The 15,664-nt window shown below is 43.6% G+C and overlaps 1 protein-coding gene across 1 annotated transcript in view; it reads right to left on the reverse strand.

Moving 5' to 3' along the window:
- LOC112238632 (perforin-1-like) overlaps nt 1–14,304 on the reverse strand; it is a gene marked incomplete at its 3' end in the record, with an annotated part of 30,603 nt that extends 16,299 nt beyond the window's left edge. Inside the window, exons 1-5 of the mRNA XM_042314743.1 lie at nt 13,957–14,304; nt 13,615–13,854; nt 4,271–4,487; nt 3,768–3,797; nt 3,490–3,678 (exon numbers count right to left, since the gene is read on the reverse strand). Of these exons, the coding sequence (XP_042170677.1) occupies nt 3,490–3,678; nt 3,768–3,797; nt 4,271–4,487; nt 13,615–13,854; nt 13,957–14,303 (1,023 nt within the window). The remainder of the gene's footprint in view (nt 1–3,489; nt 3,679–3,767; nt 3,798–4,270; nt 4,488–13,614; nt 13,855–13,956) is intronic.
- Between the last annotated feature and the right edge of the window lie 1,360 nt (nt 14,305–15,664).

Here is a 15,664-nt window from a genome sequence, read left to right on the forward strand (position 1 = left end):
TGCCTTTGTGACCCCAGACAACTTCCTACAGTACTCAGTCATGGCTTTTGGGATGCGAAATGCACCAGCCACCTTCCAACGACTGGTTAACTCCGTATTAGCTGGCGTTCCTAATTGTAGTGCATACCTTGATGACCTAGTGATTTATTTGTCTGAGTGGTCAGATCATGTTGACTCGCTAAGGGTAGTATGTGAACGGTTGGCAGCTGCTTCTCTAACCCTGAACTTGGCAAAGTGCGAGTTTGGGAAGGCTACTGTTACCTATCTCGGTAAAGAGGTCGGCCATGGACAGGTGCACCCTGTTGGTCTTGGCTATAATTGAATTCCCCGCACCTACCACCAGACGAGAGCTACGCCGCTTTTTGGGGATGGTTGGCTACTACCGTAGCTTCTGTAAAAACTTCTCTGAGGTAGTTGCTCCATTGACCAATTTGCTCAGTCTGGCAAGATCATTTATTGTAAGATAGCTTTTGATACTGCGAAAGCACTCTTATGCAATACCCCTGTACTTGCTGCTCCGGATTTTGAACAACCGTTAACTTGAGATAGATGCTAGTGCCAGAGGTGCTGGTGCTGTTCTACTGCAGTAGGACAAGAGTGGAGTGGATCATCCCATTTGTTATTTTTCACAAAAGTTTAACAAATGTCAGGCAAACTATTGAACAAGAAGCTCTTGCTTTGTTGTTGGCTCTGCAATACTTTGAAGTATACATTGGTTCCAGTGCCCTACCAGTGATTGTGTATACTGACCATAACCCCTTAGTTTTTCTCCACCGAATGTACAACCAGAACCAGCGCCTTATGCGTTGGGCGCTGATTGTACAAAATTATAATTTGGAGATCCGTCACAAAAAGGGTTCTGATAATGTATTGGCAGATGCTTTGTCTCGTGTGTAAATGATGATTTTTGTATGTTTTGCAAGGTTGTTGCTTTGTTGTGAGTATTCATTAATACTGTGGTCGCAATCCCCCCTAGGGTTGCTCTTTTAAGGGTGGGAGTGTTACGGATACAGGTATCCTGTGTACTTTTCTCTCCTTCTCCCCTCACAGGTGAAAATCATCACTCCCCAATCAGTCAACAATCAATCATCAATCAGAAGACACACCTCCTCCTGTTTCCTACCCTATCACAATTCCTTCCCCATGGTTTAAAAACCCCATCATTTGTTTGCTCTAGAGCTCAATCTCTCTGTAAATGCCATGTCTGTAGGTCTCTGTGTTTCACTCTCGCTTTGTGTCTTAACCTCTCTTTTGTTTGAGCACCTCCATAGCACTTTGTCATCACCTGTGAGTATTGTTTTTGGTTATGGTGTTTGTTTGTTGCTGGTGGGAAAAGGGGGAAATCAAGACAAGTCGCCAATGGGCATACACTACCCGTAGGTAAACTTTGTTAAATACACTAGTTAGAACTGGGCGGACCACCCACTGTATTTTTGGTTAGTTAGTTAGTTAGCTGTTAAAGTAGGCTAGTCTAGCTTAGGGGTGTTTTTGTATATTTATTGTTTCATTCCTTGGGTCCAGCTCAGCCCCTTTTCCTGCTCCCCCATTACCGTGTTTATAAATAAACCTGGAGTTTGACGGTAGATTTCTGTTGTCGTAGTTATTTCGTTCACAATTTAACTTTGTCACAATAATAATTTGCATGAGTTATGTTACGGGTCTCATTACCATCCCCCTAGACTGTCGGGCCAAAAGGGATTCGTAACAATGGCAAACGTTTTTTTAAATCAATCCTCAAGGTGTTTTTCAAATATCTTTTCGATAATATATCAACCGGGACAGTTGGCTTTTCAACCGGGAGGAATAATGGCTACCTCTCTCTTTTGCGCAAGAATCACTCTGAGAGCCATCAGCTGACCACTTATGCAATGTGTCGTTCACACTCATTCTTCAACATAAAGGCCTGAAACTATGTCTAAAGGCTGTAGACACCTTAGGGAAGCCGTAGAAAAGAATATGGTTGATATCCCTTTAAATGGGCAATAGGGATGCATAGGAACACAGAGGTTTCAAAATCAGAGTCACTTCCTGATTGGATTCTTCTCAGGCTTTCGCCTGCAATATCAGTTCTGTTATACTCACAGACAATATTATTTTTACAGTTTTGGAAACTTTAGAGTTTTCTATCCTAAGCTGTCAATTATATGCATATTCTAGCATCTGGTCCTGAGAAATAGGCCGTTTACTTTGGGAACGTTATTTTTCCAAAAATAAAAATAGTGCCCCCTAGTTTCAAGAGGTTATTAAGGTAGTAAGCATTTCACCTATTCTATTCGGCACATGTAACAAATACAATTTGATTTGAATATCTTATCTAGTTATTTTAAGTTTACATACACTTAGGTTGGAGTCATTAAAACTCGTTTTTCAACCACTCCACAGTCGGTTAGGACATCTACTTTGAGCAGATTATTTCACTGATAATTTATTGTATCACAATTCCAGTGGGTCAGAAGTTTACATTCACTAAGATGACTGTGCCTATAAACAAAATTATGTCATGGCTTTAGAAGCTTCTGATAGGCTAATTGACATAATTTGAGTCAATTGGCAGTGTAACTGTGGATGTATTTCAAGGCCTACCTTCAAACTCAGTGCCTCTTTGCTTGACATCATGGGAATATCAAAAGAAATCAGCCAAGACCTCAGAAGAAAAAATTGTAGACCTCCACATGTCTGGTTCATCCTTGGGAGCAGTTTCCAAGTGCCTGAAGGTACCAAGTTCATCTGTACAAACAATAGTACGCAAGTATAAACACCATGGGACCACGCAGTTGTCACACCTCTAAGGAAGGAGAAGCATTCGGTCTCCTAGAGATGAACAAACTTGTGTGAAAAGTGCAAATCAATCGCAGAACAACAGCAATGGACCTTGTGAAGATGCTGGAGGAAACGGGTACAAAGTATCTATATCCACAGTAAAACGAGCCAATGCTCCAAAACGGTCATAAAAAAGCCAGACTACGGTCTGCAACTTCACATGGGGACAAAGATTGTACTTTTTGGAGAAATGTCCTCTGGTCTGATGAAACAAAAATAGAGCTTATTTGGATGACATAATTGTGCACAGTGACAGATGGGAGTCCCATCTTTGTAGGTTACAGGCAGTGGTAGATGCACTAAGGGATGCAGGTCTGACCGCGAACACCCATAAGTTCAAGCTGGGCTACACTGTATGTGTGTATATATATATATATATACAGACACGTTATCTTTACTCATTGCGTATTTATGCCTCAACCCCCAGTGGGTCCCAACCCCATCACTTGAACACATGTAAGACATTGTTACTACACCGAAAAATGACAATATCAAGCCAGACCTTTGCAACCTAGAAAAATGTGTGTGTCCAGACCTTATTATTTCACCTACCTTGTGTCCCAGGTCTAAATCAGTCCCTGATTAGAGGACAAGAAAGAAAAATAGCTGTGGAACTGGCTTCAAGGTCCAGTAATGAATTTAAGGGAAATATCAACAACCAAAGGTTACCTTCATTCCCTGCTGGACAGCCGTGTTGGGTATGAGCAGGTGCAGAGGTGTTAGAGAATAGTAGATTACGTCCGGGAAGTTCTTCAAGGTTCTCATCCATCTACGGAACCCCACTGAGTCGTTACGGTTGAGTGACAGCTCCCCGGCCAACCAGAGCCTCCCACCACCTTGGTGTGGTGGCTGAGGAAGCTAGAGCTGTAGGAGGTCTTCGAGTCGTGGTTGTCCAGAACTTTGGAGCACCTTTCATCACTAGAGGAAACAGATATCCCAGCGTTTACCTTAAAGCCCCAGGACAAGCAGGATTCCACCTGAGAGATGGAATACAGAGCCATATATTCAGAGAGTTGTTTATAAGGTTTCTTCCATAAAATACTGATGCATTTGCTACGTGGGCAATATTAATCAATGGAGTTTTCTGAATGCAACTAAACGTCTAGAAATACATGCAAAAAATCTTGTGTTGTAGTTTTTCGCTCTAATCTGGTACACCTGATTCTAATAATTAGCTGGTTGATGAGCTGAATCAGGTTAGTTACAACTGGGGTTGGAGCGAAAACATACAGGAGGATAGTTCTCAAAAAACTGGGTTGGAGAGCAATAGACTAGATAGATGTAAACGTACAGGAGGGTATCTCTCCAGGAACAGTGTTCAAGAGCCATGATCTAACAGTATACGGCTCTGGTGGTACGTAATGATTACAGATTGCTGTTTGAATTCCTGTAGCTTCCTTTCATGGAAAATGTCCTCTATTACAACAGGCATTGAGACTAAGTAAGTCACCTGGTTTGTAGAGAGGCCACTATGTGAAGCCTGACAGGTGTGTATTGCTGTGGTCATCGTCAGCCGGCCTCCCAGGTCAACTTGGCGGATGTAGTGAGTCCCATAGGTGTCTATGAGCCGGCGGTACTGGGCCTTGGAAGTCTTAGAGTATGAACTCAGACGATCAATGTCCTTACGGAACTCATCGCTGAGAGTTGGAGTGTTTGGCGTGCGATAACTGGAACACAGGAATTAGCTAATCAGATGTGAATTCAAATACGACACAGAGACGACCTTGATCTACAATTGGTCGACCCTTTCTCAGCCTATAGCACACAGAAGCAATGGTCCTTTCAACTTTTTGGTGGGTGTCGCGGTAACAGCAGGTCACATACAAAAAATCCAATTAAACTTGATTGTGTTACAAATCGGATCTCAAAAGATCAGATTCCATGTATTTTGTTGTTGTTGCAGTTCACATATTGAGGAAAGATCAGATATGTATCAGATATGCCAATACATCAGAAGTGAGGTGACTGTGTGAACAAAGCCTTTATGAAATGAAGACCCTTATGGAAAATTCGCATGATTTCACATGGGAAAATTCCACATTTTGCTCAACTTTTTTTTCAGATACAATTTCACATGTGGAACCATGTGTTTTTGGAACACTTCAGATGTGGATTTTTACACACAACCTTTCACATGTGGATTCACATTTTCACGAGATGCCCTGTTAGTCACGATGAAACACAAACAGATATTTTAACATAGCGTTTTCAACTTACGTACAGGGCATTCTGAAAGTTTTCAGACCCCTTGACTTTTTCCACATTTTGTTACATTACAACCTGATTCTAAAATGTATAAAATTAATTTAAACACAATAGCCCATAATGACAATGCAAAAACTGGTTTTTAGACATGTTTGCAAATGTATAGAAAAAAAGGGAAATATGACATTTACATACAGTGCCTTGTGAAAATTCGGCCCCCTTGAACTTTGCAACCTTTTGCCACATTTCAGGCTTCAAACATAAAGATATAAAACTGTATTTTTTGTGAAGAATTGGGACACAATCATGAAGTGGAACGACATTTATTGGATATTTCAAAAGACATGGAAATGTATAGAAAAAAACTGAAATATGACATTTACATAAATATTATATATTCAGACCCTTCACTCAGTACTTTGTTGAATCACCTTTGGCAGTGATTGCCGCCTCGAGTCTTCGTGGGTATGACGCTACAAGCTTGGCACACCTGTATTTGGGGAGTTTCTCCCATTCTTCTCTGCAGTTCTTCTCAAGCTCTGTCAGGTTAGATGGGGAGCGTTGCTGCACAGCTATATTCAGGTCTTGCCAGAGATGTTTGATCGGGTTCAAGTCTGGCTGGGCCACTCAAGGGCATTTAGAGACTTTTCCTGAAGTCACTTCTGCGTTGTGTTGGCTGTGTACTCAGAGTCATAGTCCTGTTAGAAGGTGAACCGTCGCCCCAGTCTGAGGTCCTGAGCATCAAGGATTGCTTCGTACAAAGTAAGATACAGTAGAATAGTATAGAATACAATATATACATATGAGATGAGTAATGTATAGACTAAGATTCAGTAGAATAGTATAGAATACAATATATACATATGAGATGAGTAATGCATAGGCTAATATACAGTAGAATAGTATAGAATACAATATATACATATGAGATGAGTAATGCATAGGCTAATATACAGTAGAATAGTATAGAATACAATATATACATATGAGATGAGTAATGCATGAGGCTAATATACAGTAGAATAGTATAGAATACAATATATACATATGAGATGAGTAATGTACAGACTAATATACAGTAGAATAGTATAGAATACAATATATACATATGAGATGAGTAATGTACAGACTAATATACAGTAGAATAGTATAGAATACAATATATACATATGAGATGAGTAATGCATAGACTAATATACAGTAGAATAGTATAGAATACAATATATACATATGAGATGAGTAATGTACAGACTAATATACAGTAGAATAGTATAGAATACAATATATACATATGAGATGAGTAATACAAGATATGTAAACACCATTAAAGTGGCATTATTAAAGTGACTCGTGATATATTTATTAAAGTGACCACTGATATCAAGTCTGTATGTAGGCAGCAGTCTCTCTGTGTTAGTGATGTTTAACAGTCTGATGGCCTTGAGATAGAAGCAGTTTTTCAGTCTCTTGTCCCCGCTTTGATGCACCTGTACTGACATCGCATTCTGGATTGTAACGTGGTGAACAGGCAGTGGCTCGTGTCCTTGATGATCTTTTTGGCCTTCCTGTGACATCGAGTGCTATAGATGTCCTGGAGGGCAGGTAGTTTGCCCCCGGTGATGCGTTGTGCAGACCACCCCACCCTCTGGAGAGCCCCGCGGTTGTGGGCGGTGCAATTGCCGTACCAAGTGGTGATACAGCCCGACAGGATGCTCTCAATTGTACATCTGTAAAAGTTTGAGGGTTTTGGGTGGCAAGCCAAATTTCTTCAGCCTCCTGAGTTTGAAGAGGTGCTGTTGCGCCTTCTCTACCACACTGTCTGTGTGGGTGGACCATTTCAGTTTGTCAGTGATATGTACTCAGAGGAACTTAAAACGTTCTACCGTCTCCACTGCTGTCCCGTCGATGTGGATGGTGGGGGTGTTCCCTCTGCTGATTCCTGATGTCCACGATCATCTCCTTTGTTTTGTTGACGTTGAGTGAGAGGTTGTTTTCCTGACACCACACTCCGAGTGCCCTCACCGCCCCCTGTAGGCCGTCTCGTCGTTGTTGGTGATCAAGCCCACTACTGTTGCGTCGTCTGCAAACTTGATGATTGAGTTGGAGGGGTGCATGGCCATGCAGTCATTTGTGAATAGGGAGTACAGGAGGGGACTGAGCACGCACCCTTGTGGGGCCCCAGTGTTGAGGATCAGCGAAGTGGAGATGTTGTGTCCTACCTTCACCACCTGGGGGCAGCCTGTCAGGAAGTCCAGGACCCAATTTCACAAGCTTAATGATGAGCTTGGAGGTACTGTGAGTTTAAATGCTGAGCTATAATCAATTAACAGCATTCTTACACAGGTATTCCTCTTGTCCAGATTGGATAGGACAGTCTGATGGCGATTGCATCGTCCAAAACTATTGGGGCGGTATGCAAATTGAAGTGGGTCTAGGGTGACAGGTAAGGTGGAGGCGATATGATCCTTGACTAGTCTCTCAAAGCACTTCATGATGACAGAAGTGAGTGCTAAGGGGCTATAGTCATTTAGTTCAGTTACCTTTGCCTTCTTGGGTACAGGAACAAAGGTGGCCATCGTGAAGCATGTGGGGACAGCAGACTTGGATTGGGATAGATTTAACTTCTCTGGGAAGTTTTCCAACCAAGGAGAGGTGTCACAAATGTCAGAAATAGCGTTAAAATGAATCACTTACCTTTGACGATCTTTATCTGATGGCACTCCCAGGTCTCCATGTTAGGTCTCCATGTTAGAAAATAAATGTGTGTTTTGTTCGATAAAGTTCATCTTTATGTCCAAATACCTCCTTTAAAATTTGCGCATTTAGTCCAGTAATCCAAATCCACAAAGTGCGGGCACAAAGTCCAGACGAAAGTCCAAAATGTTCCATTGAAGTTCGTAGAAACATGTCAAACGATGTATATAATTAATCTTTAGGATGTTTGTATCATATATCTTCAATAATTTTCCAACTGGACAATTCTGTCATTAGAAAGGAAAGGGAACGAAGCTCGCGCTCACGGAACTAAAGGCTTTCAGCCTGACCACTTGTTGAAACAGCTCTTACTCGATCCACTTTCACAATACAAGCCTGAAACAACTTCTAAAGACTGTTGACATCTACTGGAAGCCTTAGGAAGTGCAATCTGACCTCATAGACACAGGATATTGGATAGGCAATCACTTTTTTTTTCATCAAAACGTCCCAATACTCTGGTTACGCATTTCATCAAAACGTCCCAATGCTGCCCCCTATCCCAATGAAGTTAATATCCCCGTAAACACAACAGCCAGCAGGTCTGTACATGCTTTGAGGATGCGGCTGGGGATGCCATTTGGGCCGGCAGCCTTGTGAGGGTTAACACGTTTAAATGTCTTACTTACATCGGCCACGGAGAAGGAGAGAACCCACAGACCTTGGTAGTGGGCCGCGTCGGTCGCACTGCAGTATCCTCAAAGTGGGCAAAGAAGGTGTTTAGTTTGTTTGGAAGCAAGACGTCGGTGATCGCGATGTGGCTGGTTTTCCTTTTGTAGCCGGTGATTGTCTGTAGACCCTGCCACATACGTCTCTTGTCTGAGCTGTTGAAATGTGACTCCACTTTGTCTATATACTGACATTTTGCTTGTTTGATTGCCTTACAGAGGAAATAACTACAATGTTTGTATTCGGCCATATTCCCAGTCACCTTGCCATGGTTTAATGCAGGGGTTTCAGTTTTGTGCAAATGCTGCCATCTATCCACAGTTTCTGGTTATGGTAGGTTTTATTAGTCACAGTGGGTACAACATCTCCTAAACACTTCCTTATAAACACACTCACCGAAACAGCCTATACGTCGATATTATTCTCTGATGCTACCCGGAACATATCCCAGTCCGCGTGATCAAACAATCTTGAAGTGTGGATTCCGATTGGTCAGGCCAGCGTTGAATTGTCCCTAGCACGGGTTTGAGTTTCTGCCTATAGGAAGGTAGGAGCAAAATGGAGTTGTGGTCAGATTTGCCAAAAAGAAGGACTTTGCATTGCAGAAGTGAGAGTAACAATGGTCCAGTGTTTTTCCAGCGCTACAGTGGATATGCTGATAGAATGTAGGTAGCATTGTTCTCAAATGAGCTTTTCTTAAATACCCAGCTACAATAAATGCAGCCTCAGGATATATGGTTCCCAGTTTGCATAAAGTCCAGTGAAGTTCTTTGTGGTATCGGCTTGAGGCGGGGATATACACGTCGTGACAATAACCGAAGATAATTATCTCTTGGGAGATAATAAGGTGGACATTTGTTTTTGAGGAATTCTTGGTCAGGTGAACAACAGGACTTGAGATCCTGTATGTTGTTACAATTACACCATGAGTCGTTAATCATGAAACAGACAACTCCGCCCTTCTTCTTCCCAGAGAGATGTTTATTCCTGTCGGCGCGATGCACTGAAAATCCAGGTGGCTGTACCGACTCCGACAACAAATCCTGAAAGAGCCATGTTTTAGTGAAACAGAGTATGTTACTATCCCTGATGTCTCTTTGGAAATAAACCCTTGACCCGATTTCGTCGACTTTGTTATCTAGAGACATTAGCGAATAATATACTCGGAAGCGGTGGGTGGTGGCACTCCTCAGAAGTCTCAATAGAAGACTGCTCTTCCAGCGACTTTGTTTAGGGTCGAAGTCTGAAATCAATTCAAAGGATCCATTTCTGGAAAGTCGTATTCCTGGTCATAATGCTGGTCGTAATGCTGGTCATATTCCTGGTCGTAATGCTGGTCGTATTCCTGGTCGTATTGCTGGTCGTAATGCTGGTCATATTCCTGGTCGTAATGCTGGTCGTAATGCTGGTCGTATTCTGGTCGTAATGCTGGTCGTATTCCTGGTCGTAATGCTGGTCGTATTCTTGGTCGTAATGCTGGGTAATGCTGGTCGTAATGCTGGTCGTAATGCTGGTCGTATTGCTGGTCGTATTGCTGGTCGTATTGCTGGTCATATTGCTGGTCGTAATGCTGGTAAGTGATTCAGGAGTAACATTAAAGTAACATTAAAACAAATTATACAACAATACAGAAAACTCTCAAACTGCTGAAGTAAGTCAATTAAATCAACGATGACAGAGAGAATAGTCAGATTAACTAGAATAGCAGGGCAGATGGTGCTCTTTTGTTAAGTGCAGAGATGTATAATAGATACTGAATGTGTAGTTATCCTTTTCTGTAATACACATGATTTCCAGTGTTCTGTGTTATGCATGAAACTCATGTGTGAGTATGAGGTCATAAACATGTGTATGACCTGTGTAAGTGCCAGTGTTTAATGTTATGTTTAAAGTTTGACACCATTCTGGGCCGGGGACACACTGACAATGTATCTGTGACACTGTGGTTTACACAGGCACAACAATTCTGATCTTTTGCACACAGAAACACCAAATCTGATCTGATTAGTCAAAATACTATAAAAAAATTGTTGGTTTAAAAGTAGAGAATGTCATCCCTGCCCAGTCCTGCAAAATTATTTTACTCTCAGTCAATGTACAATGTAAACAATGTTCAGTGCTTCAGTCTGGTTTTAGACCCCATCATAGCACTGAGACTGCACTTGTGAAGGTGGTAAATGACATTTTAATGGCATCAGACCGAGGCTCTGCATCTGTCCTCGTGCTCCTAGACCTTAGTGCTGCTTTTGATACCATCGATCACCACATTCTTTTGGAGAGATTGGACACCCAAATTGGTCTACACGGACATGTTCTGGCCTGGTTTAGATCTTATCTGTCAGAAAGATATCAGTTTGTCTCTGTGAATGGTTTGTCCTCTGACAAATCAACTGTAAATTTAGGTGTTCCTCAAGGTTCCGTTTTAGGACCACTATTGTTTTCACTATATATTTTACCTCTTGGGGATGTTATTCGAAAACATAATGTAAACGTTCACTGCTATGCGGATGACACACAGCTGTACATTTCAATGAAACATGGTGAAGCCCCAAAATTGCCCTCGCTAGAAGCATGTGTTTCAGACATAAGGAAGTGGATGGCTGCAAACTTTCTACTATTAAACTCGGATAAAACAGAGATGCTTGTTCTAGGTCCCAAGAAACAAAGAGATCTTCTGTTGAATCTGACAATTAATCTTAATGGTTGTACAGTCGTCTCAAATAAAACTGAAGGACCTCGGCGTTACTCTGGACCCTGATCTCTCTTTTGAAGAACATATCAAGACCATTTCGAGGACAGCTTTTTTCCATCTACGTAACATTGCAAAAATCAGAAACTTTCTGTCCAAAAATGATGCAGAAAAATTAATCCATGCTTTTGTCACTTCTAGGTTAGACTACTGCAATGCTCTATTTTCCGGCTACCCGGATAAAGCACTAAATAAACTTCAGTTAGTGCTAAATACGGCTGCTAGAATCCTGACTAGAACCAAAAATTTGATCATATTACTCCAGTGCTAGCCTCTCTACACTGGCTTCCTGTCAAAGCAAGGGCTGATTTCAAGGTTTTCCTGCTAACCTACAAAGCATTACATGGGCTTGCTCCTACCCATCTCTCTGATTTGGTCCTGCCGTACATACCTACACGTACGCTACGGTCACAAGACGCAGGCCTCCTAATTGTCCCTAGAATTTCTAAGCAAACAGCTGGAGGCAGGGCTTTCTCCTATAGAGCTCCATTTTTATGGAACGGTCTGCCTACCCATGTCAGAGACGCAAACTCGGTCTCAACCTTTAAGTCTTTACTGAAGACTCATCTCTTCAGTGGGTCATATGATTGAGTGTAGTCTGGCCCAGGAGTGGGAAGGTGAACGGAAAGGCTCTGGAGCAACGAACCGCCCTTGCTGTCTCTGCCTGGCCGGTTCCCCTCTTTCCACTGGGATTCTCTGCCTCTAACCCTATTACAGGGGCTGAGTCACTGGCTTGCTGGGGCTCTCTCATGCCGTCCCTGGAGGGGGTGCGTCACCTGAGTGGGTTGATTCACTGTTGTGGTCATCCTGTCTGGGTTGGCGCCCCCCCCTTGGCTTGTGCCGTGGCGGAGATCTTTGTGGGCTATACTCAGCCTTGTCTCAGGATGGTAAGTTGGTGGTTGAAGATATCCCTCTAGTGGTGTGGGGGCTGTGCTTTGGCAAAGTGGGTGGGGTTATATCCTTCCTGTTTGGCCCTGTCCGGGGGTGTCCTCGGATGGGGCCACAGTGTCTCCTGACCCCTCCTGTCTCAGCCTCCAGTATTTATGCTGCAGTAGTTTATGTGTCGGGGGCTGGGATCAGTTTGTTATATCTGGAGTACTTCTCCTGTCCTATTCGGTGTCCTGTGTGAATCTAAGTGTGCGTTCTCTAATTCTCTCCTTCTCTCTTTCTTTCTCTCTCTCGGAGGACCTGAGCCCTAGGACCATGCCCCAGGACTACCTGACATGATGACTCCTTGCTGTCCCCAGTCCACCTGGCCATGCTGCTGCTCCAGTTTCAACTTCCACCTGACTGTGCTGCTGCTCCAGTTTCAACTGTTCTGCCTTATTATTATTCGACCATGCTGGTCATTTATGAACATCTTGGCCATGTTCTGTTATAATCTCCACCCGGCACAGCCAGAAGAGGACTGGCCACCCCACATAGCCTGGTTCCTCTCTAGGTTTCTTCCTAGGTTTTGGCCTTTCTAGGGAGTTTTTCCTAGCCACCGTGCTTCTACACCTGCATTGCTTGCTGTTTGGGGTTTTAGGCTGGGTTTCTGTACAGCACTTTGAGATATCAGCTGATGTACGAAGGGCTATATAAATAAATTTGATTTGATTTGATTTACAGAATGATGAGATTCTTGCAGAAAGTGGATGGTTTTCAATAGATATATTCTTAATTTTTAAAAAAGGTGATAAATATCTGATTTATTAAAGCTTTGAATCAGAAGTACTTTAGTTTCTCCAGCAAGCCAACCCTGGAATGAGCTCCCTATAAAACACAACAGTTCAAAGACTTCCTTCTGCGTGGAATGGAAAGAAGTATATGGATGAGTTCTCAGAGTTTAAATGGACCCACTTGGTGTCCTTTTTGAAACTTTCTAGCTGTGTTATCACTGCACTTAGACCTGCATGAGACATTCAAGCCTGTGGTTAAGCATCTATTAAAACATGCACCACTTAGCCCAGGGCTAGTTGGTCCTGTTCCATAGGAGGGTTAGCACTGTCTTTTCAGAGCAAGCCAATCACTTCCTCCAACCTAAAACAATCGTTCCAGAACATTCTGGAAAATTATGTTATATTCTCAGCACAGTAAATTCTCAGTTTTTTTCCAGGGAAGCAAGGATGTTTTTTGGGATGTTCTCAGAACGTTTTGTCATGGTACCCTGGAGGTTTTTGTCTAGTTCCCAGTTTGTTCCAGGGATGTCCCCGAGGACGTTTTAGGACGTCCTTGGGATGCTGTTGAATGGTCCCCTGGATGTTTTTGTCTAAAATGTTGTCATTTTTACATTTTGCATCCCCATGTTGTAAATAAAATCACATGAGATCATATTGTTTTCACATTTTGTTTAGTTTTTTTGTGTCACATGTGAAATGTTGCATCTGTAAGGGAAGCACTATAAAAGTTCAACAAATCATTATTGTTGTTATTACCTGTAGTAACGGCAGCGTAGGTTCTGTGAGAAGAAAGAGTGGAGGTCCTCTTTGGTCTTGGTCGTGGCAAAGATGGCTACATCCGACTGGGACCCTCCCATCTCTATGCTAGCACCCACGTCCTTCTCCACACTCACACTCACCGGTCCCACAGGTACGCTTACAGACACCTTCGCCTCACTACTCAAACCCACCTTCCATTTTGTAGAGATCTCGTTGGTAGTGGACTGTGCCAGGTTACTGGAAGAGAGGAGGAGAGGATGTGAGGAGAGGAGAGGTGAGGAGAGATGTTTTCTGTCCAATTTCCATCCAAAGTAAACAGTCAGAAACCACCCTACTCACCTGACAGAGGCATGAGAGTGGCTGGAGATATCCTCAGTACAGTGGCTGTAAGACCTCCAGTCTACAACAGACAGGGGTATTTTCTGCAGCTCGTTCCCCTGTAGGGGGTTACTACACAGTGTACAGGTTTTACTGGGGGACAGGTAGGTCCTCAGGTCGATCAGGTAGGCCCCTTTACGTTTCAGGGTCACCACATCGAAACCCTCCCCTGCCAGGTTGTGACCGGGGACGAAGGAGGCGGAGTCACACTTGGATTGGCTGGCAGTACGACAGGTGAGGGCGGAGTCCAGTTGAGAAAGGAGAAGGAGGAGAGGAAGGGAGAAAAGAGGAGGGGCTGATAAGGGCATTACTGACCTAAAGGGAGGGAGGTGAGACAGAAGGGATGAGAGAAGGAGAGAGGTGTGGGGGAGAGAGAAGGAGAGAGGTGTGGGGGGAGAGAGAAGGAGAGAGGTGTGGGGGAGAGAAAGTGAGAGGTGTGGGGGAGAGAGAAAGTGAGAGGTGTGGGGGAGAGAGAGAGAGAGAGGTGTGGGGAAGAGAGGAGAGAGGTGTGGGGAAGAGGGAAGAGGTGTGGGGGAGAGAGGTGTGGGGAAGAGAGAAGGAGAGAGGTGTGGGGGAGAGAGAAGGAGAGAGGTGTGGGGGGAGAGAGAAGAGAGAGGTGTGGGGGGGAGAGAAGTGAGAGGTGTGGGGGAGAGAGAAAGTGAGAGGTGTGGGGGGAGAGAGATAGGCAGAGGGACTGTTTAAATTCACTATATACAGAGGGGTTATATACAGAGGGGTTATGGTGCATTCACTATATACAGAGGGGTTATGGTGCATTCACTATATACAGAGGGGTTATGGTGCATTCACTATATACAGAGGGGTTATGGTGCATTCACTATATACAGAGGGGTTATACAGAGGGGTGCATTCACTATATACAGAGGGGTTATGGTGCATTCACTATATACAGAGGGGTTATGGTGCATTCACTATATACAGAGGGGGGTTATGGACATTCACTATATACAGAGGGGTTATGGTGCATTCACTATATACAGAGGGGTTATGGTGCATTTTGAAAGTATTCAGACCCCTGGACTTTTTCCACATGTTGTTACGTTACAGCCTTATTCCAAAATTGATTAATTATAAGAATTCTCATCAATACCCTGTAATGGCATCGCTGGCATCAGTGTACAAATCAGCCCCTGCTCCTACATGGCTGGCATCAGTGTACAAATCAGCCCCTGCTCCTACATGGCTGGCATCAGTGTACAAATCAGCCCCTGCTCCTACATGGCTGGCATCAGTGTACAAATCAGCCCCTGCTCCTACATGGCTGGCATCAGTGTACAAATCAGCCCCTGCTCCTACATGGCTGGCATCAGTGTACAAATCAGCCCCTGCTCCTACATGGCTGGCATCAGTGTACAAATCAGCCCCTGCTCCTACATGGCTGGCATCAGTGTACAAAGCAGCCCCTGCTCCTACATGGCTGGCATCAGTGTACAAATCAGCCCTGCTCCTACATGGCTGGCATCAGTGTACAAATCAGCCCCTGCTCCTACATCACTGGCATCAGTGTACAAATCAGCCCCTGCTCCTACATGGCTGGCATCAGTGTACAAATCAGCCCCTGCTCCTACATCACTGGCATCAGTGTACAAAGCAGCCCTTGCTCCTACATCACTGGCATCAGTATACAAATCAGCCTCTGCTAAACTGG

The sequence above is a fragment of the Oncorhynchus tshawytscha genome, unplaced genomic scaffold (assembly GCF_018296145.1).
Source record: "Oncorhynchus tshawytscha isolate Ot180627B unplaced genomic scaffold, Otsh_v2.0 Un_contig_622_pilon_pilon, whole genome shotgun sequence".
NCBI lineage: Eukaryota > Metazoa > Chordata > Actinopteri > Salmoniformes > Salmonidae > Oncorhynchus > Oncorhynchus tshawytscha.